General features: G+C 39.9%; 1 protein-coding gene across 1 annotated transcript; it reads right to left on the minus strand.

The window, feature by feature from the left end:
• LOC140610743 (uncharacterized) lies at window positions 1-27,864 on the minus strand. The gene is made up of 5 exons (XM_072787128.1): window positions 27,708-27,864; window positions 18,845-19,025; window positions 17,580-17,884; window positions 662-788; window positions 1-26 (listed from the first exon to the last, which is right to left on the minus strand). Exons 1-4 carry the CDS (start codon window positions 27,862-27,864, stop codon window positions 664-666), a joined length of 768 nt encoding a protein of 255 aa, XP_072643229.1. The 3' UTR covers window positions 1-26; window positions 662-663.

Raw genomic sequence — 27,864 nt, forward strand, 5'->3', positions numbered from 1 at the left:
AGCATCTGGCACTTAGTTTTGGCACCCTGAGGATAAAGGGCAACAGACAAAAGGCTGGCCTTGTAAGATCAAACCTTCAGTGGTGTGATTTAAAGAGTACCAAGGATTATACTTCTCATCAACTATCTCCCACATCTGGACTAAATATATTTTCTTCATTTTGCCTTATTTTCTATGTTATAGAGAATCCTTAATTTATATTCATAAATATCAGCCCTTTTAAAGTATAATCCCCTCTCCTCTGATGGAATGGTTATAAATTACATGTTTTTTTTAAAAAAAGATTTTATTTATTTATTCGTGAGAGACAGAGAGGCAGAGACACGGGCAGAGGGAGAAGCAGGCTCCCTGCAGGGAGCCCAATGCGGGACTCCATCCCAGGACCCCGGGGTCACACCCTGAGCTGAAGGCAGACGCTCAACCACCAAGCCACTTAAGTGCTCAAATTACATGTTTGTTAAGAATGCATTTAATATGACTTGATGTTCTAGCTGAGACCTTAAATTGGAGTAGAGTATATAGAGAGTGCAAGAAATACAGTAAAGCACTCCCTAAGACAGGCCAGACCTCAGCCAGGGACTGAGAGGAGGAAGAAGGCGCGGGTGGGTGGAGGGAGCTGCAGCACACACTGGTGAAAACATAGGGAAGACGTCGTGCCTACCTTCACGGCCTTGCCTCCAGCCTGTCCTTGAAGAAATCTTGGTCTCTCTGGGGCATCGCAGCGGGTTGGGGGCCTCGTCTTACTGCCTTGTGTTGATCACTGTGTGCTCCACTGCTTCTCATAGGGCCTAGCATATAGTAGATGCCCAGCAAATGTTTTTTGAGTACATCCATAAATGAAGAAAAGAATTGTGTGGTCTTAAATTTCAAAGACTCTAGGCTCAGAGGAATTTCGGGAAGTCCTGTAGTTCAACTTGTCTTCAACTAGCACTTAAACCAAACTAAGAGATAGCTTTCAATAATTTTTTTAGAAAATCCCACATCCTTTCCTCAAAGCATATTTCAGCATCATTTAAAAAATCTATCCTGAAACCTTCCTTCTATGACTCAACAAGATCATCTTCCTTATTAGAAATAAATCTTTGCCTATTAGTTCATCTTCTAACTTTTCCAAGAACTTTTGCACACACTCCTTCCTTCTCTCGAGAACAAACTGACTGCTCATGAAATAGGACAGGGTTTACGGTCTTTATTTTAGCATAATTTATTTGAAATTACTACACTTTTTAAAATGCAGAAGTGGTAAAATGAGAATGGTTTGAGGAGACTTTAAACAAAGTTCAGGAAGATAGCAGTCTTCAACTTTTCTTTCTTAGAATTGAAGAAAGCCAAGGTGCTCAGAGGTTTCTCAGGAGTTTGCAATGAAGGCAGACCGAAGACCAGAACTTCCTTCACTTCAATCCGATAACCATGTCGTGCATACTCCCTGCAGTCTCTGCTATTCACACATGCTCGCTTAGGCCTCAGCTTCGACAGGAGACCCTCATCCCTTTTAAATATAACATGGGCATTCTACATAGAGATGGATTTCCTTTCCTCACCTTGACTCTAACTTATAATACTTGGTTCTACTTTCCAAACTGGTTTGGTTGTGGGATAAGCCCTGAGGGTAAACCCATTCTGAGACTAAAACTAAGAGTCTCCAATGGCTTTTATTAGGTCATCGTCAGGAAGATAAACTGTTAACCCTACTTGAAAATGATGACTTTGAAGGAAGTTATGAACTAAATGTGCAGAAAGCCTTTTTTCCTTTCCTTTCCTTCCTTCCCTCCCTTCCTTCCTTCCTTCCTTCCTTCCTTCCTTCCTTCCTTCCTTCCTTCCTTCCTTCCTTCCTTCCTTCCTTCCTTCCTTCCTTCCTTCCCTTTACTTTTTTTTTTTAAGGTTTTATTTATTTAGAGAGAGGAGAGAGCACATGATTGGGGTGAGGAGCAGAGGGGGAGGGAGAAGGAGGAGGAAAGAATGTCAAGCAGGCTCCACTGAGCATGGATCCCAACATGGGCTCCATCTCATAACCCTGAGATCATGACCTGAGCTGGAATCAAGAGTCTGACGATTAACTGACTGAGCCACCCAGGTGCCCCTCCTTTTCTAATATCTAACAAAGGGTACTTTCCACAGCATGCAACATTCCACACTCAGGCCATTCCTCGGTCCTTGGCTCAGCATCAACAAGTTACAACCCTAACAAAGAATAATAGAAGTCTCTGTTTGTTATTTTCCTAATTTGTTCCAATCGCTGCTGAGAAGTGCCCCCTACATGTCCTAATCATGACAACCCTGAATGGCTGTGCTAATTTTCTTTGTATTTCGATGGGAACATTGAAATTCATAGATTTGAGGTGTTTCTAGAGACACAGTTAGAAAGTGGTAGAGCCAGGACTTATAACCTGATCTTTTCCAGTTCCACTGGGCCACGTGGTCTGAGAATGATAAGACTGTTCCCCTTATTCTGAGGTAAGAGTGGCAGCACCAGAGATACCAGCTCACTAAGCAGAAGTAGCAGTTACTCCAACCTGTGTCTGTTTTTCTTAATGTGGAGGCTGCCCTCTATTTGCTTAAAACTGATTATCTTTGTAGTGAGAATCAACAAATAATTTGGTTTTCCATTTTTCTAGTTTTTATAAGCTAATGACATTAACCCCCAAAAGGAAATCCTATCTATACACGTCTACAGCATGAAAGGAAAGCTCAGGCTTTGAATTCAGGCAGATGTGGATTTGGATTTGGAACTCCACCTTGTTAAGTGACATTAAGCCAGATACTTCGTCTCTCTGCATTACGGTTCCCTCACTTATAAAGATGTGCTAACGCCTTCTGCATGGGATGGTTATGAGCAATAAGAACACTACAGGAAGAGGTCTAATGTATGGCCCACAGGAGAAACCAAAGAATTATGTTTTTTTTACGATTATAAGTATAATATTGATTTTTATTAGTGGTATAGCAGTAATAATGATCCTATTTATCGTAAGTTTTTTGTTTTTTCTACAGGACAAGATTTCCTAAAAGCACAATTAACTAGTTATTTTGTTACTTGTAATAATAATAATCATGTTTGCTTGTGAGGTATTTAAAAGGTGTCCTTCCACCTGTCCTGTGATGAATGGGTTTTGTGTATCTTTGGAAATCCTATCAGCCGGAAAGTTAACTTTGTAAAACATGCTAAGCTGGATTTAATTGTTACGTATGACTCTTATTCTCTTCAAAAACACAATACAAAATTTGCTTGCAAAATAGGGACTGTCCAACTTGGTGAACATAAATTATTAGCCACACTGGATTACAGATTTTATTGATATTTAGTAATATCTGGAGAATGATTCTCAATGACTGCTTCTTACTACTCTGTATAATATCTGAATAATGTTATACCAACTCTTAAATATCAATCTTGTAAAAAAAAACAAAAACAAAAAAAACACAAATGAGCAGCCTGGGGGGCTCAGCAGTTAAGCGTCTGCCTTTGGCCCGGGGCGTGATCCTGGAGACCCAGGATCGAGTTCCAGGTTGGACTCCCTGCGTAGAGCCTGCTTCTCCCTCTGCCTGGATCTTTGCCTCCCCCCGCCCCCCCCCCCGTGTCTCTCATGAATAAATAAATAAAATCTTAAAAAAAAAAACAAATGAAATGACTTACGGACAACAGAGAACTGTCACGATTTTAAAATAATGTTTTTGTTTCTGCTATGGGTAGACTGATGTCACACCAGCATCTCTGCTTCCCCTGTTATTGAGCTGTGCCTCCCTGTGACATTCCCTAATGGGTACTGGCCTCACGCTGTTTCAGTCACGGCCATCTTGATGGGAAACCACATCAAGCCTTGGAAGTATGCAAGTTGGTCTGTATCTACTCTTAAAAATCTCAATACTGAAAAGCATTCTAGTGCTTTTGCTTATATAAGTGCTCATAAAATGATCTGCTGTTTCAGCAACTCGTAGGCTAGTTAGACGGTGGTATAAAACCATCAGTTATCACATGGTGATATCCTTTTATTAACCACTGAAATATATCAAGACATTTCTTGACAACTGACAATGCCAGATGCGATTATTGGCCTAATGGTTAATACATTTGCACTTTCTTTTACTGAGCTCTTTCTGCATACTTTTCCTTTGTGTAAAACATTTTTCAAGTGTGTGACAGCATCCTAATTTTTCAATATCTATTTTAAAATACATATTTTTACGGGCTCTCAATTGGCTTTTCAGGTTTCCTGCATAAATTTTATTCCTTAAAGTAGAGATACTCCCCAACCTATAAAGCACCTGACTAGCAAACATTCTGTACTTGCAGGGGGTGTGTGGTTAGCCCTCCTCTTCTGTCCTTTAAATACCACCCACTCATCTTCAGTCTGCTTCTGACCTCCAAGAGAATTTTTCTTTAGAAAATACTGTTTTCTTAGGACTGGTGCATGGAAAGATTTGAGTCAATCATTGCTAGTTCAGTTATTTTGTAGTGTTTGGAGTTATTTTATATATTTTTTCTTTGTGTTCATTTAAGATCAGAGTCAACACTACTTAGACATTTTTTCACCGTGGACTTGTTTCCCTCAACTTGCACTTGTTGCCTCAGTTCTTCCATAGTCTCTATCCTCTGCTGTCTCCTCCTCTTTCCTGTGTGTCTCAATTGTGAGCCCTCAAATGACTCTAATCAGAGCTAAAAGTGAGTGGGCACACCACCATCAGGGAAACGTAGTATTCATTTAAAAAAAAAAATTAGAATTGACTCACAAAACCTTGAAAGTCGTGAAAACTGTCTTGAAATTTCTTTGAGAACTTAAAAAAAACAACAGCCTATCTCTCCCTCCTCTTTAAATAAACCTCATTTCCTTTAGGATCCAAAATACAATTAATTTATTTTCGTCTTATCCAAGTTTATGTTAACTGCTTGCCCCATTTTTTCTAATTTTCATCACATATCTAGTCTTTCAGGTAATATTTCCTTTTTAGGTTTGTGTGGAGACCAAAGCATTACTTACTCTGCTGCTACAATGGGCAAATGATTTTGAGGTTGTAAATAAATGGTTTCCTAATGAAACTTTGGGACATAAGAAACTTACTCTATTTTGTGGGATAGTGGGCAGAAAGTAGCCCACACCAAATGATGCTTAGCACAGGGAAGCCGGCAACGATCACAGGGCATTGTTCTCCTGTAAAGCACCCTGGGCATTTCTTGACTGCCACATGTAGACTGTATATATTTGGGAGTTGATGATGATGGAGAAGGGGACAGCCCACACAGGTCTGCATTCAGCAGCATCTCTGTCACTTCCCTCTGCGAACCTACCCTGACTCAGTCTATAGGTATCGCTGTGGTACTGTTTTCACGTTACAGGGGTCCTACAGGAGGCTAGTGGCTGCAGGACATAAACGGTCTATCTCGTTCACAGTAGCAATCTCTACAGAAATCTTTCTCCAAAGTGCTTAGAGGAATCTCCCTTTGACCTGAGGGCATGAGAGTGGGAAGGGCGTGTGTCTCATAGTTTGTTTTACTAAAATGTAATGGGCTTGGGGATGAGGTGGATGGGGTTCTGATCTGAAAAGAAAAGGAAAGGGAAAATAACAAAGTAAGCCTAATGGCACTTTATAAGCAACAATTTACACTTTCCCATTAAGCTTTACACAGATGACGTCATGTAATTTGCCTCAAATTTCTACAAGACAAGGCAGAAAGCTATCAATAGTCATCTTAGAGGTAAGACACCCAGAGTAGAGGAAGGTGAACTTTTCCGGAAGAACTGACGGAGCTTTTGGGTTGGAATCATGGAGAGAAGAATGAAGACTCTAACTCAAATTATTTGTCAATTGTTTAGTCTGGTAAAACTTAATTGAGCTTTGCCAATAGTTATGAAAACCTGTATCTCTGGTATTTAATTTGCAAGAGTCTCCAAGACATACTTAAGTTGCTTTTGATAGTATTTGAAATTCTGTAAGTTGAAAGTGAGACACAGGCCTCCAAGTGTAAGAGTTATCTTAAATGGAGAACCTGAAAGATCTGAGGTAAATTTAGAGCCCTAGAGATTGAGACATCCCCACAAAGCACTACTTTCATGTCTGGAAAAGAAAAGCTATTTTTGGAATATAAATGGTTGGAAATCAAACATGATGGAGAACCCTCTTTGCTAAATGTTAAATATTCAGGTCCTCTTGATGACCCAGTGTAATTCAGTTAGACCCAAACGCCTAATGTCTTTTTAGCGAGACCAATGATAAACTAAACACATGGTTCCAGGTGAATTAAAAAATATACTTTTTGTAAAGAACTGAGGTCTTTTGATAATCAGGGAAAAAAAAATTCAGACAGAGGGGTAAAATGACATCTTTTGTGAATCTTTCCTAGTGTCTGTTCAGTCTCCTTGATGAATTCCATTATCACAAAAATGACCTTTCCAGTTCATATCTCTTTTGAGGCTAATGCAATTCTTCTCCATTCTGTTATAATGAAAGTATTACATGGATAACTATCCAGCATTATCTTCCAGAAGGAGAACTAATTTGGGAAAGAAATGAAGTACTTTAATATAATATCAAATCTCTCTCCTTATTTTTTTTATCCTTATAGAGACCTGGTGGGTAAAACTAAGCAAGTTCATGCACATGGTAAATACACGGAGCTCCCTGCCTAATGTAGAAGTAATTTTTATTACCACATTGGTGAGTAGATATATGAATGCTTAAAAAACAGAGCCTCAGATAAATTCAGAGGCATAAGCTGCTGAACATGCTGCAGACACCTTTCTGTTGAATTTTCTTTCTGGAGATGTGTAAATGAAAAATATTAAGATCTGTGGCACACTTCCTAGATGCACTGCAAGTTTTGAATGTGCACTGCCTGTCTCTACCTGTGAGAAGCGTCAAGATGTGCTGGAAATAGTATAAACACTAATTATGTGCTCTTGTTAATTGTATATCTCTTTGAAGTGGTAGCAAACTGCAAGCTAGTGTGTGGTGGAAAGAGCCAGGGATAATGATGGGAAGCTTCCTCGGACAGGTCCATGCATGCAGAAATGTAAAGTTCTTGGTGAGCTAAAGCATGTTCTCCTTGAGAAACTGACCCTGATTTTCAGTCCTTTCTGAATAAATCATTTCTCTGAGCACTATAATTAATGATGGTATACTGACCAGTTCAGTTAGCAAGCATATAGCACACAGATCCACATCCCTAGGATGATGCACATCCCTAGCCAGGTCACGTGGTTTTTGGTCAGGCCTGTCACATCCTTTGCAGGGGGGCAATTAAATGAGTATATAAATCCCTGCTTGTTCCACATGATAATGAATGTCTTAGTGCAATTCCTCAGAAGAGGTAAAACATTTTGTAAAAATGCCTTTACCATTACACTCCCTATGAGACAATTAGCTGGCAGTGATTTTAATTGCTATGTTGTGGATGCGGAAATTGAGGTTCAGAGATTTTAAGTAGTTTACCTGGGTCATAAGTGTGGGCTACAACAATGCAAATTACATTAAAAATCTGGGAAGCAGAAGGCAACTAGATAGAATAAGGAGCCAATTTACTCAGACCTTTACTGATTCTGAAATTAATGTCTCCAACAGTTAACATGTCCCAAATTTTGTTGAATTTAGACATCAATTAAATTAACTTCATGGAATTAAACATGAGTTGTTTCAATATTTTTAAAAAATGAGAGTAATATTAAGAAAATGAGAAGTGAAAGCCTCATTTGGCTTTATATAACTGTCAAAATAGCCAGGATAGCTCAGGGATTTCTCTTCCAATCTGCCATTGTGTTAACATTCTGGGGTTACACTATTTACTTACGACCCAGTGAATAAGAACATTATTAAAAGGTAAATATTTATTTCTAAATTTGTGGTTTCCATTTATGCAAATCTGAATCTAATTTTATTTTATGTCTGCATATCCTTCACTTTCTACTACTATGGTGTTTTTTTTTTTTTTTTTCTTTTTTTAACTTCTGCTTATACATTTTAGTTCTGGTCAAGTATGGTGACATTAAACTCTAACCCCCCAGTAGCACTGTCTCTATGACTACCTTTCACATCCCTTTCAAAGTGGCATATTTCCTTTGGCTGGGATGCTGCAGGTTTGGGATTTGTAGATCAGAGCCTGACTCTTAACTCAGTCCTCCAGCTCTTAATATACACTTTTCATCTATACCGTCCTTGACACCACACAGACATCCCATGTTGAAATCTTTTTTAGAACCTCGATCTGTCTGCTAGACTAAACAGAGACAAGGAAACAGGTAATGACAGGACTGAAACATGGTTTGGGGATCTTGGGAGGAAAAAGGAAAGTAAAAAAAAAAGTTTTTTGATGAACAACATAGTCACCCAAGCTTGTGGTGTCTCATCAGAACCTCTCAATGTTTGGAAGTTTTCCCAAGACTTGCCCTAGTGAGACAGCAAAGACTTATTAGATCATTGTGTCTGCTTCCCCACCTGGGCAGGAAAGAGTCTCCCATACGGAGAACATATGGCTTGGTCTTAGATTAGCAACAAAGAATGTCAGTTGGCAGACAGATGGAGGAGAAGCAGAGGATCGTGTGAGCTTTGCTAGTCTGGACCTCAGAAATGAATTTTAAAAAATCATATCCAGTTAGTTCAGTTATGAAAATAAACACTGACCAACCTATGCAGAGCAAGAGCAGCTAACATTTACTAAACACGTATTACAATCCAGGCACAGTATTCTGCAGATCTTCTCTTCTAATCCTCACCTCAATTTTTTTATTGTTTCCATTTTATAGATGAAGAAAGTGAGGTTCAGAAGTGTGGGGTCACTTTGCCCAAGGTTACACTGCTGGACAACTGGCAAAGCTCCGAGCCCCACCCAGAAGTCTGATTTGAAAGTCAATGCTTTTCGGAGGTAATAGTGCAGAGAACATAAAAATGTCTTTAATATACCATAATTTTCTAGTTGCTTGTTTCACCTTTTTTTTTTTTTTTTTTAACATAGACAAAGGGAATCCTCCCTCTCTTTTTTTTTTAAGGGTAAAACTCAATTTGCTACAACCTGATGCTTATATTGCTTAATGATATTGGGAATAAGGAAGCAGATTTCGGAGAGTAAGAATGAGAAAGACGTTACATAAATACGATGTAATAAAGTATTAAATCATAAATGTTGGTAGCTATTCCCCACCTCCGGCCAAAGGGGGAAGATTCTTAGTTGCTGGTTCAGACTGAGAGCTGTCCTTTGTTAACCAGAACCTGAGTGCAGGCAGGGGGCAGGTATCTCTTCCTAAAAGAAAGGAAACAGGAACACAGTATTTATCTTTACCATGAAGGGAGGGGGATTGAAGGTGGGTGCAGTTGTGATTGTTTCGTTTTTTTCTTTTGTACTTCTAATATGATATTTTTGTTTTTATTATATCTGTTCATATATTTAACTTCAGTTCATAATTCATGACCTTAGAGGTAAAGTTGTTAGAGAGATGGTCTGGGAATTGAGGGAGAGAGGGAAAAGAGTCCTAGCACAGTGGTGGGCTGTGTGGGAGATGTGGAAAGGCGCATGTGGGAGATGTAAGTTAGGCACTTACTGGAGACTGTGAATTGGAAATCATTTGATATTTTCCAAGGGACTCCAGTAAAGACTTGAGTTAAATCTCCCACTTAAGTATATATCTCATCTGTTTTTGTTCCATTTCCTTTATTTTCTTGCCTTCTGTTGTTTTAATCAAGTTTTTTTTTTCCAGATTCTATTTTCCCCTTCTATTAGGATTCTATTATCATTTTAGCGGTTACCCCTGAGTTTAGTCCAGACATTCCTGAACTACTAGAATCTACCTTAAGTAATATTTTTTTTCACTTCCTGGACATGTAGAGGACCTAGGACACTTTAACTCCATATATTATTCCTCCTACCCTTGGCCTTTTGGTTTTTTGTTTGTTTGTATTATGATTTTATTTATTTATTTATTAGAGACACAGAGAGATAGAGAGGCAGAGACATAAGCAGAGCGAGAATTAGGCTCCTTGCAGCGAGCCCAATGCAGGACTCAATCCCGGGACTCCAAAATCTCGCCCTGAGCCAAAGGCAGATGCTTAACTGCTGAGCCACCCAGAGGTCCCAACCCTTGGCCGTTTGTGATATTGTCCGCAGGTAACTTAATTATCTCTGTATTTCATTTTTTAAATATATTTTTAAAGATTTTATTTATTTATTCATGAGACAGAGAGAGAGGCAGAGACACAGAGGGAGAAGCAGGCTCCCTTTCGGGAGCCTGATGTGGGACTTGCTCCCATGACCCTAGAATCACAACCTGGACCAAAGGTAGACGCTCAACCACTGAGCCACCCAGGCTCCCCATCTCTGCATTTTAAACTCCACACTGTAGTGTTATTATCTTAAAGTGAAGATTTCACTTAGATTTACTCATACATTTACCCCTTCTGATGATCTTTCCTTCCTGTAATACCTGTGGTTCTACCTGCCTTCATCCTGAAGAGCTCTCTCTAGTATCTCTTTCAGTCAGAACTCATACAGTGAATTTTCTTAGGTTTAGTTTGTCAGAAAATGACTTAAATTCATCTTTCTTTCCCCTTAGGTTTTTTTTTAATAAGTCTTTAATGGATATATAATAATTAACATGTAAAAAGCTGTTCATATTTAACATGTTCAACCCAATGAATTTGGGGATAAATTATACCCATAAAACTGTCACCATCATCAAAGCCATAAACCCACCTATAATCTCCCGATTTTTCTTCCCATACCTTTCATTATATTTTTTGGCGATAAATGCATTTAATACAAGATCTACCTTCTTAGCAGTTTTTAGTATATTATATTATGCCATATTATACAACTCTAGAACTCGTTTATTTTATATAAATGAAACTTTGTACCATTTGACAATTACCTCCTCCACTAGCTCCTGGAAACCAACATTCTACTTTCTGCTTCTATGAGTTTGACTATTTTAGAATCCACATGTAAGTGAAATCATACAGTAGATGTCTTTCTGACTTATTTCACTTAGCATAATGTTCTCCAGGTACATACTGTTGAAAATAACAGGATTTCCTTTTGGGGGTGGTGGTGGTAGTGGTAAATAACCACCGTATGTATATATATCACATTTTCTTTATCCCTTTATCAATAATTGGGCATCTGTTTCCATACTTTGGCTATTGTGAATAATGCCGCAATGACTGTGGGAGTGCAGGTACCTCTTCGAGATTCTGATTTCAATTCCTTAGGATAAATACCCAGAAGTGGAATTGCTGGTTCACATGGAAGTTCCATTTTTAGTTTTTTGAGGAATCTCCATACTGTTTTCCCTAATGGCTGTACATTCCCACTAACAGTGTATGAGGGTCATCTTTATTTCTGAAAATCAGGTTTTCTAGGTAAAAATCTCTATGTCAGTAATTTTCTTTCATCTCTTTATAGTTTTCCATTATCTTCTGTCTTCCATAGTTTCTAGTTTTTAAGATGATGTTGCCCTCCTCTGCTTTTAAAAGTTTCCCTTTGTTTTTCATCACTTTTACGAATTTGCTTAGAGGTGGTTTATCTGCTTGTGGGTAACAGTTTCTTGAATCTATTGCTTGATACTACATCATTAGTTTAATAAAAATTATTAGTAATATCTCTTCAAATATTTCATCTACTTCATTCTCTTTCTCTTCTTCTAGTCACCAAATCCATGTAAGTTGGAGCTTTTCCCTATTTAAAGTATGCTTTTTTGAGCTTATCTGCTTTTTTCCATATATTTTTTCCTACTTGTACTTCAGTTTGGATGTTTTCTATTAACCCCTCCCTCCTCCAGTTTAGGAATCCTACCTCTGTGTATATTCTTCTGCTATGAAACCTATTAAATTACTTTCAGTTATTATAGGATTCATTACTAGAATGTCCATTTGATTATCTTGTATAGATTTAGGGATTCTGTTGAAATCTTCCATCTGTTTGTCTATCCTGTTTGAGTATAACAATCAGTTGCTTTAAAGTAACTAAATTTTTCCAGTAACTCAATTTTTTATTATTTTTCTCTTGGTTTTCATTCTTCTTATGTCTTATTCTCTGCCTTCTTGATTTTTCACTTTTTTTTTTATTGACATAGTCTAGGACAAATCAAAAAGGCTCTTCAATGACTCTTTCTCTAGAGTACTTGGCTTTCTTCTGGCAGGCATGTACAGTATATGAGTACCACACTGATTCAGGAGGAGCTGGGTTTGGGGACTTGCCTATTTCCAATTTTCCCCTATGGGTAGTGCTTAGTTCTTCTGGGTCTCAATGGAGAGCCTGTGCTGATTATAAGAGCCCCTCCTTCTTAACTAGCACTGAATTTCCATTTTTGTCCCCCTACCTTTGTGAAACTCCCAAGATTTCTGTTTAGCTTTTTAGCTTTTAGTCACATGTTGATTGGTTTGTTGACTCTTTCTGCAGATTCACAGCTTAGGATCCTACAAGTGATTTGAGGAGAACTCTATGTAGAAATTCAGGCTTAATTCTCTGGAGTTCACTTTTTCCTGGAACATTGGCATACTGAATACTGCTCTCTTGATAGCCCCGAAGTCCCAATTTTTGTCTTCCTAGCAGGTGAGTAGGCCACCAACTTCCTGTTTGATTTCTAGGTCTTATACCTTGATTCAACAAATGCCTGGAGAGCAAAGACTGCAGTAAATTTGGGCTCACTTCAATCTATTTTCCTTCTCTCTTGAGGACCTTGGCTCCTCAAGTCCTGACTACATTCATCTTCAATGCCTTCAAACTGCTATTTTTAAATTCTTATTGAGTTAGCATAGTTCTTTGCAGGAGGGTAATCTGATCCATGTTACTCATCACAGATGGAAACAGAAGTATCCAGTGAAAACTCAATTACTTTGTTATTTTTGGCTATTAATTACTACCTCACACACACGGTTTCTTATTCTCTCCCCCTCCCTGCATGTATGTTTAAAAGAAGCACCATACAATAGCTGGTTCATATAGTTCTCCCCCCCGCCCCTTATATGGGTTTATAAAATCTGGGCACCTCCCAACTGCCTATCTGCCTATATTGTTGTGGTATTATTTACCAAGATGGAAAGGAATTTCACCTATATGGGATGAGGAAATTTAGGAGTTGATTTTGAATACATTAAATTTAGGGTGTCTCTTAAGTAAAATGAAAAACAATTCAGCTGAATCTACATGTCAGAGGAGAGTTCTAGGCTGAGATTGTATTTCTGGGAATTGTCCAATTATAGCTGTCATTTGAAGCTTTGGGATTAGTTACAAGATTCCCTGTGAAGTGAGTGTTTGGAGAGAAGAGATAGGAAGAGTGTGGAGCTCTCTAATATTTGGACATTGACAAGAAAAACAGGGATTGAGCAAATGTGACCAAAAACAAGGTAGCCCTGAAGTAGGAGAAAAGGCAAGAAATGGTTTTGTCTCAGAAGCCAATTAAAGGAACAGTTTCAAGAAGAAGAGGGTAATCAACAATGTCAAATGCTACTGACAAAGTAAAATAAGGACAAAGACTTAATCACTGGATTAGGCAACATGGAGGAGTGCAGTGACCTTGAATAACACAGCTTGAGAAGAGTTTTTGGGGTGGGTGCCTTTTCAGGGTGAAGAGACAAAGAAAAGTAAGGAAGTTTGGATAGGAGACAGAGTACACAGATAACGCTTTTAAGGAGTTTTGCAAATTAAAGTGACCGATAAATGAATGGTGCCTCAGCTATGTCAGCTCCCTCCCTTCTTTTTTAAAGACAGAATTACTTCAGATTGCTTACATACTTTTTTTTTTTTTTTAAGGTTTTATTTATTTATTCATGAGAGACACAGAGAGAGGCAGAGACATAGGCAGAGGGAGAAGCAGGCTCCCTATGGGGAGCCCAATGAGGGACTTGATCCCAGGACCCCTGTGATCATGACCTGAGCCAAAGGCAGACGCTCAACCACTGAGCTACCCAGGCGTCCCAGCTTGCTTACATACTAATGGGAATGATCTGAGAAAGAGAAATGGAAGATTATGATGCTTCAGGAGAGATAAAGGATAATTAATGGAGACAGTTAGATAGAGGAAAGAGAATGGGATCCAATGGGCAAGTACAGGAACTGCGCTCAGGTAAAAGTATAATGAATTCACCCATTTGCATAGGAAAGAATCATTTATTTGGATACAGACATGTATTAGTAAATTTGGTAATGCAAATATATGGCATGCAGCTTCTGATTGCTCATAAACATCTTGGAGGATAAGAGAAAATGATGTGACCAGGGAAATGCAATGTTTCAGTCTTTCTGAAATTTGTGATCATAAATTTAATGTAAAATATGATCAGTCAGCCTGGCATGGCTAGTTTTTTTTTCCAGTAATGTTCAGCTTTGTGGGCAAGTAAAAAATAAATGGTGAGACGAAGTCTCCCAGAAGTGTTTATGGTCAGATGTGCATGATAGAGGGAGAGAGAAGGAAGGAGTAGAGAGTATATCCAGGGAAAGGATTCTGATTACAGTAATGGACCATAGGAAGAGAGGCTGTATTAGCATGGCTGGAAGGCCAAGAGGGAGGGAGTGAGGTGGATGATTAGAAGGATGGAAGAGGACTACAGTGGCAGGCAGAAGGAGGCCATCCTCAGATAGTTTGGACTTTAGCACAGAGGATTTGATTTGATTTTTTTGAGAAAGGAATAATGACCCATCTCTCTGGGGTACAAAGGAGCAAAAATGATGTCCTCGTTGTCAGCAAAGTTAGAATTAAAGAAGGAATGTGTGATACTGTGATTTATAAGAAATAACGCATTTGGTGATTCAAATGGCCAAAATATAGTTCTCATATACGCTTGAACTACGTGGGGGTTATGGAGAGCGACTCCCCAGGGAGTCAAAAATCCACGTAGGACTTCTGACTACCTAAAAACATAACTACTAATAGCCTATTGTTGACGAGAAGCCTTACTAATAACAAAGTTGATTAACGTACATCTTGCATATCCTATTATATTGCATATTCTTACAACAAAGTAAGCTAGAGAAACGAAGTGTCATTAAGAAAGTCATAAGAAAAAGAAATACATTTATAGACCATCCTGTATTTGTTGGAAAAAAAAAAAAAACCTACATATAAGTAGACCCCCATGTTGTTGGGTCCATGTTGTTCAGGGTGTTGTATATTTTGGTCTTCATCCAATTCATGGCTCACAGCTCCCTGAACCTTTGAATTTCCTTCACAGCTCCCCAAACCTTTGGAATTTCCTAAGTAATGAGAGCAATAAAGGTGTCTTGTTATGTTAATTGACTGTTGCAAAGCACCTAAGCCTGGGAGTTGTTTGTCAGTGCAGCCCACCATATGATTAAAAGGTTGGAATGTCCAGGCCTAGTCAACGACCTCTGACCTCCAGGAGGGGAGAGGGCATGGAGTTTGAATAAGCTGCTAGTGGCCAACAGTTTAATCATTCAGGCCTATGTATGAGGTCTCCCTAGAAACCGAAAGGAGAGGGTTCAGAGAACTTCCAGGTCAGTGAACACTTGAAGATGTGGAACTCTAGTGGGGAGATATAGGAGAGACCGTTTTACTAATGGCAAACTGAGTTCCAGACATTTCTGTCGTCATGGAGGAGTAATCGAGTCAGATCATAAGACACCCAGAGCATTATGAAGAAAATCTCATGGATAAGAGATGGCCTTTTAGGTGTTCTTCTGTGATGCCTGGGACACAAGGATGGAGTCAAGTTTAATATTCACAATATTTTTCCAATAGGGGGTCCCTGGGTGGCTCAGCGGTTGAGTGTCTGCCTTTGGCCCAGGGCGTGACCCCAGGGTCCAGGATCGAGTCCCACTTTGGGCTCCCTGCAGGGAGCCTGCTTCTTCCTCTGCCTGTGTCTCTGCATCTCTCATGAATATGCAAAATAAAATCTTAAAAATATATATATATATTGTTGGGCTGGCTGAGACAGGGGCACCCAAAATGGCAGACATCTCAAATTGGGTCAAAATGGCTGATCTTCCCGCCAAAGCAGCCCTGACCACCACATCATCTCCAGTAAATGGAAGCCTAGACAGGAAACCGAAACTTTCCATCCAGGGACCACCCCCATCGTCTGTACTACCCCCACCCCCAGCCAATCACTTAGGGACACGGTGTTCCCTTGCCTAGGCAAGGGGAACCCACCCAGATCTGGACCCGGAACCAATAAGGCTTAAAAACCCCCACACTCCCCAACCCGGGTGCCACTTCCCTGACTCAGGCCACCTCTCCGAGTCATGGAACCTCACCCCTCACCCGGGAGCAGTCCCCATAAAGCACTCTCGAACCTACTACTGCCTGGCTCTGCTGTTTTTTTATTTCTCTGCCATTCATTTGGAGAAAAAACTAATATATCTATCCAATCCCCAGTATGGCGTGGGCCCTTACTCAGAAGTTGCACCATCCTATCCTATCCTAACAGCCCCGTTACAAACAACGGTTACTGTGTAATCGGTACTTTCTAATCGAATCCCAGAGCCGGGGCTGTCTGACAGCATTAGGGTAAGGTCAAGAACCCGTCCAAGTTTCCTCTTTGGGCTTGATGTTTAAGGCAGTTGGCTCTGACGAGGCTGACAAGTGACGGGAGGGTACCGGGGGCTCTGCGGCCCTCACCGTCAGCCTCCGTGCAGGGGGTACATGCACAGCCCCAACGACTTCTAAAACAAGTGGACGTGGAGTCCACACACACAGAAGTGGCCCTTGCTCTGCGACTGTCACCGCTTGACCTTTTTGAAAATGACAGGACTGCCCTGGGACTCGGTTTCTGTACCTATAACACAAAATGTTTTGGGTTCGAACATTTCCAAGGCCTCTTTTCGTAGTAAGGGCTCGAGATGCCACTTGCCACTTGCTGACGGTCCAGCTTGTGACTCACCTGCATGTTTCAGCTGAGGTGCTGGCTCTACTTTGTCATTTGTACTGTCTTTTGATAAACGTCCTCCACATCAAAATGTTCCCAATGTCAAACAAGCTGTTTTCAACCTATTATGTAGTGGTTTCTTCCTGATTCTGTAAGGGGAGGGAAAAAAAACCCAAAACCCCAAAAAACCCAAAACCCTTCATTTCCATTTTCTACGTCTAAAATTCGTCAGCCTTTCTCTTACTCACTCTTTCAATACTCCTTAAAACATGGGGGTTTGTGTGTGTGTGTGTTTGGTCTCATTTTGTTTTCTTTTTTCTCCTCTCCACTCTTCTGGGAACATTTTCCATCTTGGCTAGCTCCTACACGTTTTCGACAAAGTTTTTAAAGTACTTAACCGTTAAGTGCATTTTAAGCTATTCCTAAACTCTTTTTAGACTTTTGTGTGTGTGTGTGTGTGTGTGTGTAAAGATGATCTCCTTTACGGTTCAAACGGAGAAGCAAGTAGGAAGCCCTCGGCAAGGCCTCCGGCTCCGTCCCTTGTCTGGCCGGTACTCGGCCCCGCCGCGGCCCTCAGGAGCTCCTCCTCTCCGCGCTGCTCCACCCGGCAGCTACTTCTGCACGGAGGATACTCCCTCTGCCGACCGTCGGGAATCTCCCGGGTGCTGCCCGTGAGGGACCCAAACAGGCTGGACCGTCGCCTGCTGCCGAGGGACACGCTGCCCCCGAACCCGCCGACGTCGCGGCTTCCGTGGGTCGCGAATCCTGACGCGGCCTACCTGGGTCGTGCGTGGCGCGGCGTCTCGCGGGGCAGCGGTCAGGGCTGCACCTGCGGCTCGGCTGAGGTACGTGTGACGGGAGAGCAGGCGGACGCGGCGTGGCCGGAAGAGGAGGGGCCGCCAGGGGCCGGAAGGGCGGCAGCAAGCCCTCTTCCGGGAGAAAGCGCAATCTGGCGGGGTCTCGTGGGAACTCGTGGGAACCCGTGGGATCTCGCGATGCCCGGCCACCTCGTGGCGGGAGAGGAGAGCGCCGGGAGGAGAGCGGCGCGGGTGGCCTGGCTGCCGGGGCTGTGTCGCCGCGGGACCTGCCTCAGGCCGCCTGAGCCCCCGCGGCGGTCCCGGGGAGCGTGTCGGGGAGCGGTGCGCCCCCCGCAGGCGACGGCGCGTGCAGCTCCCGGAGGGCCTGGGCCGTCGGACGGGCTCCCGAAGGCTGACGTCAGGTGCGAGAAAGAGAAACGGGGGAGGGAGCAGGAGACCTCAGCGGAGCGGCTGAGCGCAGAGCCGGGGAGGCTCCCTCTTGGCGCCTCGAGGTCAGCGCCCCGAGGTCAGCGCCTGGAGAGCAGCGCCCGGAGATCAGCGGCTTGAAAGCAGCGCCCCAGAGCAGTGCGTGAGGTCAGCGCCCCGAGGTCCGCGCCCCGAGGTCCGCGCTGGAGCCCAAACCAGCACTGGGGCCTGTAACGGGCTGTCCCACCCGAGCGCCCCCGGGAGGGAGTCGGCTGAGCCCAACCATGGCAATGGAAGATGGCTGCCCGACTGTGAAGGACTGCTGCTGATTCCTAAAGCTGGACTGCTGACCTCAGATTATTGGGGGCCATTTAAGAGGTCGTGCCCCTTGGGGCACCCGGGGGTCTCCGCGGTGGAGCGCCTGCCTTCGACCCAGGGCGTGACCCCGGGGTCCTGGATCGAGTCCCACGTCGGGCGCCCTGCATGGAGCCTGCTTCTCCCTCTGCCTGTGTCTCTGCCTCTCTGCCTCTCTGTCTCTCATGAATAAATAAATAAAATCTTTGAAAATAAGTAAATTTTAAGGAAGTCCTACCCCACACTCACTCACATAGTTTAAACAACAAACAAGAGCGGTGTAGCTCGTCCCCACGCCAGCTGGGTTCTGAGACCGGCCGTGCCGTCAGCTGTCAGCCTGCCTGCCCCTGCGCCGCTCCGGTGGTTTCGCCCCAAGACGGGCTCTCTTCCAAGGCTCCGTAACGGCTCCCGGTTCTCGCCCCGCAGTTTGACGATTCCGTGGACCGGGTCTCGGCCCAGGCGCCCGCCTTGCCGTCGCTGACTCGGTGGTGGCTGCACGGCCCTTCTTCTTCAATCGTGGGACGCCTGTTGGCAGTTTGGGGTCTCGTGACCGTGTCCGCACCGACTGCGTGGAGGCCGCTGCCCCCAAGAGCATTAAGGGCGGAGGAACAGCAGGCGGTCCGACGGCGCCACTTTCGCAGAGCAGATCTAAGTGGGACGTGAGAGGCAGGATGGCCTAGTGGCGTGTGGGCCCCTGTGCTTACTGACCGTGCGGAGCCTGGACGTGGCGGCGCCCTCCTTACCGGCTGCCCGCGTTAGGGCTCGGGCCCTTACCCACGCCGTCTCCTGCAGCGATTATAGCAACCTCATAAAGTTAGCGGTACTTAGTTTTTATCCAGAAGAAAGTCTGTTTTGACATTTGATTTTGAATTAAAGCCAAAATGACTAAAAGTGGTACATCGTATCGTAATATACCAGAAGTCTATATCAGAATATATATCAGAATTTTTTTTTGAAAGATTTTATGTATTCATGAGAGACACAGAAAGAGAGAGAGAGGCAGGCTCCGTGCAGGGAGCCTGATGCGGGACTCCATCCGGGACCTCGGAGTCACGCCCTGAGCTGAAGGTAGACGCTCAACCACTGAGCCACCCAGGCATCCCATCTATCAGAATTTATAATTTTTTTATCCTGTTATATTTTATACCCATAGGAATTAGAAGTTAGTTCATAGTTTAGTGTCTTGCATATTTCCTAGTTTATAATGCCTCAAATCTTTTAGGTTTTAAGAACTAAAGTATATGTATATACTAACTGAAAAAAATTGGAATATAAACGGAAAAAAAAGTCAATGAAAACGAAGAAACAAAATCTTAATACTCAAATTTGATCTTACTAAATAATTGTCTTTTATTTTTCTCTCCTTCCAGTCACCTTTACAGTTTTTGGTGTGCCCCATTGATAGGGTGAATACGGAAAAAATTTAGTGAAGGAGAAATGATGCTTGCATCTGGTAACAAACACATAATATGTTCCAGATCAATGACTAATTGTAGAACAGAAAATACAAATCCCTATGACAATTATTTTTATGTCCTTGAACCTCAGTTTTCTCATCCATAAAGTAGAGATAATAAAACCAGGATTGTGAAATGAATAGAAACAATATATATAAAGCAAACCATTTAACATGAATCGGCACCCAAAATACATTTTTCCTGCTGCTATCAAAGGAAATTAAATTATTGTCTGATATAAACTCACAAAGTAACCAATTTACTCAACGGGAGAATTTTCTTTTTTTAAAGATTTTATTTATTCATGAGAGACACAGGCAGAGGGAGAAGCAGGCTCCATATAGGGAGCCCAAGGTTGGACTTGATCCCAGGACCCCAGAATCAGGCCCTGAGCCAAAGGCAGACGCCTAACTGCTGAGCCACCCAGGGATCCCTCAAGGGAAGAATTTAAATGGATCTAGTCTAACTTTATACATATTTTATTTTATTTTTTTTAATTTTTTTTTATTTATGATAGTCACAGAGAGAGAAAGAGAGAGAGGCAGAGACATAGGCAGAGGGAGAAGCAGGCTCCATGCACCGGGAGCCTGATGTGGGATTCGATCCCGGGTCTCCAGGATCGCGCCCTGGGCCAAAGGCAGGCGCCAAACCGCTGCGCCACCCAGGGATCCCACTTTATACATATTTTAAAGACCTAAACTATTCTATTCAGGGAAAGAGTCAAAAGAGTAAGACCTGAGTTTCTTAAAAGCAACATGACCAAGAATCTTCTCTTGAAACTCATGTCTTCCTGGCCACTATAAACTCCTTGTGATTGACTAAAGGAACACTCTGGGAAGACAATAATTTTCAAGATCTTTTATGGGATTCTTCTATTTTCCAAAGTTTTTATTATTTTTTGGAAGTCTCTTGATTGACCCATTATTCATTTCTTAGAAATTTCTGAATTTGCCCATCATGTTGAAGGGTAATTGAAGATTCTTCTGTGTCCTAAAACCTATGGTGGAAGTTTGTTAATATTTTTTCTGCTAAGGAAATTTTACATGTTTTGGATCTTGAAGGGAGGCAGAGCCAATCTCTTAAATGAAAGGTGAAGGCACTGGATGCCTACCTTTCCAACTTCCCATGCAGCTGACTCATGACTGTGTAGAATATTAGGGCAAATTTAAAGGAAGGGAGACACTTGTCTATATATAAAGACTGGGGAAAAAGCACTCAGGAAGTGGGAAGAGCTTCTCCAAAGGCCCAGGTAGAGGTACTTAGTGTTTCTGAGGAATAGTAAGGAGGTCAGAGTGACTGGGGCACTGTGACTATGAGGTTGAGTAACAGATTTACAAGTGTATGTTATACACATTATCCCAAGAACATTTATAAGAGAGAGCACCTGGGATCAAGAAAGGATGTGACTTGCCCAAGATTGTACAATAAGTGCCCAAACCAGAACTCAGTAGCTCTTCTGATCTCAAGTCTTGTGTTTTCACCAACATGCCATTTTGTATTCATCTGTATGAGTGAATTCATCTGTATGTATTCATCTGCCTTAACATGATTTTTTTTTTCATTTAAAATTTTTTTTTAAAAGATTGTATTTATTCATGAGGGATATACACAGAGAGAGGCAGGGACATAGGCAGAGGGAGAAGTAGGCTCCCTGCAGGAGCATGCTGTGGGACTTGATCCCGGGACCTGGGGATCACCACCTGAGCCAAAGGCAGATGCTCAACCACTGAACCACTTAGGCATCCCAACATTATCTTTATACTTTATACATTTGTTCTTTATACATTTTTTGGTTAAAGCTACCAGACATCAGGAATCACGGCTTCTTGTATTGCACTGAATGCAGCAGATTTCAAATAGATGCTTCCTAAATACCTTTGTTAAATCATTCTAACAATTGAGTCTTCCTTCAACTTTATTGTGATAGATGGCCGAATTTCTTAATTTGGTGGGAATATTTTAGAATAGGTTTATCTGATTATCTAGCAGTTTAGCAAATGCATTTTATATTTGCATTATTTATGTTTAAAGCCATTTAAAAGTTTTACATGGAATATAAAATTACTCATATGAAAACGTTCAACTAAGGAGACAAAGGTTAAAATCATATTCAATAATCGAAATCATTCATAACATACTGTCATACAGATACACAAACACACGCATAGGTATATACACACATACATAAGGATTACCCATAACTAACTGAGTGTTCAAAAATATTTTTTAAATCCCTAATGAAGAACTAAATGGGTCTTTACCGATAGTGTAGTATTAAAGCAGACAGGTGATTTAATTTGTGTTATTTAAAAATGTAATTATTAAATATTCATGACATTTTATACTTTATGAGACTGAAATACTCATACCAAAATCATATGGTGAAGATAAAACGTAGACAAAGAGTCTGGGTTCCCACAGCCACCGACCCCAAAATGACCCGCTAATAAATGCCAGATTCTCATCTTGTAAAACTCCTATGGGAGAATAATAAAGGATGAACATTTGGCCCAACGTTTATTTTTATAAAACAACCACCTTTAGTTTTCTTTCAAAAGAATCATTTTCCTGCTCTATAAAAGTCTATGGTCCTTTATGAAAATATGTACCTCATATCACACAGCCAGAGCCACAAATTTGGGCAGGTACACACAGAACTTCAGACTTCCAGCCTATCCAATCTAGGTGACTTAAATTAAAGTTGATATTTATGCTTATATTTTACTATTCCTAGCAAATTTACCAGTTAATTATATAATCCTTCATTTTTCTTAGACCACGGCTTGGGTTGTGAAATTGGGGGGAATAAATTTATGTAGGTTTAAAATAGAAATACAATGAATATAATCAGTCTTGTGATTAGTAATTGGTATAGGCCAGACATTCCCAAACATTTTAATCCAGGGAAACTACAGAATAGATGAGTAAACTCACAGCACTAAAGAATAACGAGGTTGTGACTAATACAAATGTAAATGAAAACACTTGTATCAAATATACTTAGAGGTGACTCAAAATTAAGAGATCAGGGATAGGTGTGCCAAGTGGTATCTACAAAACTCTGTTTGCCACACTCCCAGCTCTCCCTTAAGAAAAGCAACTCCTGGAATCTCTGTGGTTAATAAATGCTATGGCTCATGCCATGTAAGTCTACTCCAACTTTGGTTATTACTCAGACCAAGAGTTTGTCCTGGAGCCAGAGACCTAGCCACATACAGATATTTCATATTCTCTAAGGAGGTGTGGTAAGAAAATCTTGCCCCATAGATTAGATACTCCTATCAGATAATAGCAAATTACTTAATCACATCCTATCTGGGGGAAAAAATGAGTGTTAATTACATTTTAAAAGTCAAATAATTAGTATTCCTACATTCCCTTAGTTTTCAGATTATCCATGTGATTTGCTGTGAATTTTAGTTTTGAAGATCTAGGACACAAATGTATAAGGGCAGTGAGAGGTTCCCCAAGCTACTTTGTTTCTTTTCTTTTCTTTCTTTCTTTTTTTTTTTTTTTAAGATTTTATTTATTCATGAGAGACACAGAGAGAGGCAGAGACACAGGCAGAGGGAGAAGCAGGCTCCATGCAGGGAGCCAGATGCAGGACTCGATCCTGGGACTCCAGGATCATGCCCCGGGCCAAAGGCAGGCTCTGAACTGCAGAGCCACCCAGGAATCCCCAAGTTTCTAATATAATCTTACACATTAGAGGAGTGAGACTCTCTTCCTTATAGAAAAGAAGGCCTGGTTCTTGATGGCAAAAAGTTCTGGGTAGATTACAGGTTAGGAAGGAAGAGGGAGAAAGGGAGGAGAGTGAAAGTAGAGAGAGAGAGAGAGAGAGAGAGAGAGGAAGAGGAAGAAGGGAGGACAAAAGAGAAGTTACAAAAACAAAAATACTTCCCAAATGATTTTACCTAAAAAACTAAAACTCCAAAAGACACAAAGAAAACTAACCTAGACAAGAGAGCCAAAAATATCAAAATTAACAATTGGAAGATGAATTTAAAGCAGAAAATTAAAAAATTATAAAATTACAGAACTTTGAAATTAACTATAGTATGGACTCTCAAAGAAATAAAAGAAGGAAAAACAACAAATAGGCAGAGATGATGAAAGAAAAGGTGGGTGAGAAAATCAAAAAAGAAATCTTAAAGAAAATGACAGGGATAACTTCTAGAATGAAGTTGGGGACATATCCCTTGTAGTGGAAGGCTTAATGGCAGAGGAAGGAGTGTGGGGATAGCTGACAGCCTAGGTTTGAATATGAGCTCTGCATTTTCAGCTATGTGACTTTTTCTGCAAATGAAATGTCCTCTCTACGTCCCTGTTTTTTCATCTATAAAATGGAAATATAAATATTTTTCTATCTCAAAAAGTGATTACAAAGTTATTAAATAAACTCATGGTTCTCAAGTACTTAGAGTGGTGCCTGGTTCATTGTAATTGCTCAGTGAATATAAGCCTCTTCTTATTCTTTTGTGCATATTTGAAATGCTTAAGGTTTTTTTTTTTAGAAAGAGTAGAGATAGAATAAAAACCGCAAAAAAGTATAATTAGCTAAGAATATATCTGTAAGATAAATACAAATTTTAAAAGTTGTTCACAGAAGATCCACAATGTGAAATATTAATTTTAACAGAATTTGTGCCTCAAAAATAATATTTTTTAAATTAAAGACTATGAGGGAAGCACCAGAGAATTAAAAGTAATTTCTCTGTTTATGTTAGAAGAAATCAAGAGATACCATGCTGATTTAGAGAATATTTAGAGAAACAGAAAATGTAGAAAAGTGGAAAAAATCAAGTAGTGCATACGCAATAGAATAGAAAACAGTAGAAAAAGCAAACAATCTTAGACATATAGAAATAAAAAAACAAGATGTCAAATATAAGAATAGAAACATGTGACCTAAAAAAATATAAACTGGTTAAATGATATTATATAAAATTAAAACTTCAAGTGTTAGATTAAATAACAATACGCTACTATATGCTATTTAAACTAGAAAACTAGAACTAAATTACACATCTTTCTAAAACACAAAACAATGTAGGAGACAAAACAGGTTAATTTCTAAAAATACAGTTGTTACAAAAGACATTAACAATCTTAACCTTCTCTTACCCTTTGATAACCTATGGTATAAAAAATAGATTAATAGAAAGCTTACGTAGCCATAAATAAGTTTTGATATTTCATATAAGCACATGTAACTATATAAATACAAAAGTTTAACATGATATAAATATGTATATGTGCAAATTACATAGTTAACTATCCTGTAAACATAGATTTGGCATGTTTATAATGGTTGAACAAAGCTTTAAAAAAACTTCAATTTGTCTAGAAAATAGTATTTAGTCAATACTTTCTGCTCATAATGTGATACAAATGACCTTTATTAGCAAAAGCTTAAACGACCAAGCAAATAACTTTTTTGTCCATCTGAGATTTTGCTAATTGATTTTCACTTAAAACCTCTATGAAATTTAAACTCACTTTTCTAAATAGCTCTTAGATCAAAGAGAAGATCAAAACTGCATTTGTAGAGTATTAAGGAAACATTAGCCTTATTAAAAGACAGAAGGAGGTGGAAAGCTAGCCAATTAATGTTATGAATTTAGTATAACCTTTTTACCAAAATCAGAAAAAAGAGGACATCGCAAGAAAATAATTAAAGAATAATCTTGCATATTAATGTAGATGCAAAAATTCCAAATGGAATGTGAGGAAGCACGGGCTGAATTATTTATCCAGACCAAATAGGCTTTATTACAAAAGTGCAATTAATTTTTAGTTCTCTTATGTGTGGATAATTATATCAACAATATAAGCGAAACAAACCATATGAGAATTTTAAAGATGTCTCTTTAATAGAGAATTTAGACAGAATTGTAATGGACACATAACCTTTCTATACTTAGTTTCCTCATTTGCAAAATGTGGGTAAATAATGGTATGTACCTGGGAGGTTTGTTGTGGGGTTTAAAGAAGTTAATTCAGATAATATGTTCACAGTGTGAGAGAGTATCATATAAATATTAGCTACTATTTTCAAGAACCATTTCCCTTAAAATTTGGAATACCAATATTATAATCATCAATATAATAAAGACTATCTCTATGCCCAGAGCCATCATGACCATGAACTGCAAAAAGGAGTTATTGTCATCGAAATGAACAAAAATATGACATGCATAAAATGATTATTTTGATATTTTTCAAAATTTTTTGCCAATATTGTTTAAAACATAAAGATATAATGATCAGCTGAAGAAGACAAAATTACAATTTTTATATAACTTGCTTATATTTCCTGAAAACTATAACTTTGGATCTCATAGAATTCTGTAAAGCCGCAAGTTACAAAATGAAGACTTTCTATACACCAAAAATGTCATATTTCATATAAGATTTCTTTCTCATTAATACAAGTAACATTAAAAAAATTGAAATAAATTTGATGCTTACTAAGAAGGAGATTTATGTAATTTATGGTGTAATCATCCAATGAAATATTCTGTATATATTAAGATTGAGGTTTTGAAGCATTTTTAATTAGTTGGAGATATTCCTGTAATAGTTGTATGATAAAACAAGTAATTGCTGCAAATTTGTGGTTTACATCCAGTAATATATAAATGTACAGTGAGGAATTATAAAATATTATTAAAGAATATTCATCCCTACTTGCTGGAATTCACTTTGATTCTTCTTTTCTACTTTCTAAATTTTCTGCATGATTATTTCATGACTTATATAATTTGAAAAATACATTTAAAAATTACAATAACTAACATCTAAGTGCAATTTATTCTATTATTATTCTAAGTGCATTTTATTTTATTATTATTTTTGGTGCAATTTAAAAAAGCTTCGTTGACTCTACCATAAACCTCCAACATTTTATATTTAAGTAACAATTTACAAATAATCTATACTTGTGTGTTCTGAGACTTTGGGACTATGTATTGAAATAAAATTTCGTGATGAATTTGAATAATATATTTACATTTGAGATGTCATTCAAAGCTGTATCAGAAATTTCTGGTTTGAGTAACATTTAGAAACTAGAGTAAATGGAACTGTTAAGAACAAACAAGTAGAAGACATTGGCGTACTCCTAGTGTGGAGGAGGAGAAGTGTGTATTCCTCTGGTCCATAGCAGCATATGAGGAATTGGCAGTACTCAGAAGGGAATACCCGGGAGGCTGGAATCTAGGCAGAGAGGTTATGAAAAATTCCTCCTCCTACATGTAGCACAGAAACTCTTGAGCCATCAATTGTAAAGATACATTGGGACAATATCTTTATCAGCGATAAATAGTATGAATAGATCCCCAAGGAGTTTGGGGGTCTTCTTGATGCTTTGCTGTGGTGTGTGAACTCATGAAGTTTGCACAACGGTGTTAGGAGTTTTAATAAGGACTGAATCTGAATTTCCTGCTTTCTCTTCAACATGGGAAGAGTAGCTCAGTGTATCCGCTCGATAGCGTAATACTGTGTGGTTGGGTTCTGAGAACGTTAGGAAGCACCATTCAGATAGAATGCCCTGCTACAGGCAGGAGCCCCACATGCCTCTTTCTCTAGGTTGATGTTATATCCTTCTTCCCTCTTCCTCGCATTCTAAGATCCAACAACCATGACTTTCTTTCTGTTTCTTAAACATATGTTCAGGGGTGCCAGGGTGGCTCAGTGGTTGAGCATCTGCCTTCGGGTCAGAGAGTGATGCCACGGTCCCGGGATCGAGTCCCACATCAGGCTCCCTGCATGGAGCCTACTTCTCCCCCTTCCTATGTCTTTGCCTGCCTCTCTCTCTGTGTCCCTCATGAATAAATAAATAAAATCTTTAAAAACAACAACATATGTTCACCTGGCATAAGGGGCTTCATACTTGTTGCCCCTGATGCATAGAATGCTTCAGCAAAATATTTACATGACTCTACCTCCTCATCATCCAGGTTGCAGCTCAGATATAACTTTTCCACATATATCTTCCCTGTCCACCTAACCAGCATCATTGCACTCAT

This window comes from Canis lupus, chromosome 2, assembly GCF_048164855.1.
Source record: "Canis lupus baileyi chromosome 2, mCanLup2.hap1, whole genome shotgun sequence".
Classification (NCBI taxonomy): Eukaryota; Metazoa; Chordata; class Mammalia; order Carnivora; family Canidae; genus Canis; species Canis lupus.

Bases quoted from the DNA above. Each gene is read 5' to 3' on its own strand.
- LOC140610743 (XM_072787128.1), bottom strand. From the start codon at position 27,864: ATGAGTGCAATGATGCTGGTTAGGTGGACAGGGAAGATATATGTGGAA. The intron at 19,026-27,707 runs GTGAACATATGT...CGTCCCACTTAG, and splicing joins TATGAAGCCCCTTATGCCAG to ATCTGCTCTGCGAAAGTGGC. The intron at 17,885-18,844 runs GCGGGCGCCTGG...GGCCTGAGGCAG, and splicing joins ACCGAGTCAGCGACGGCAAG to GTCCCGCGGCGACACAGCCC.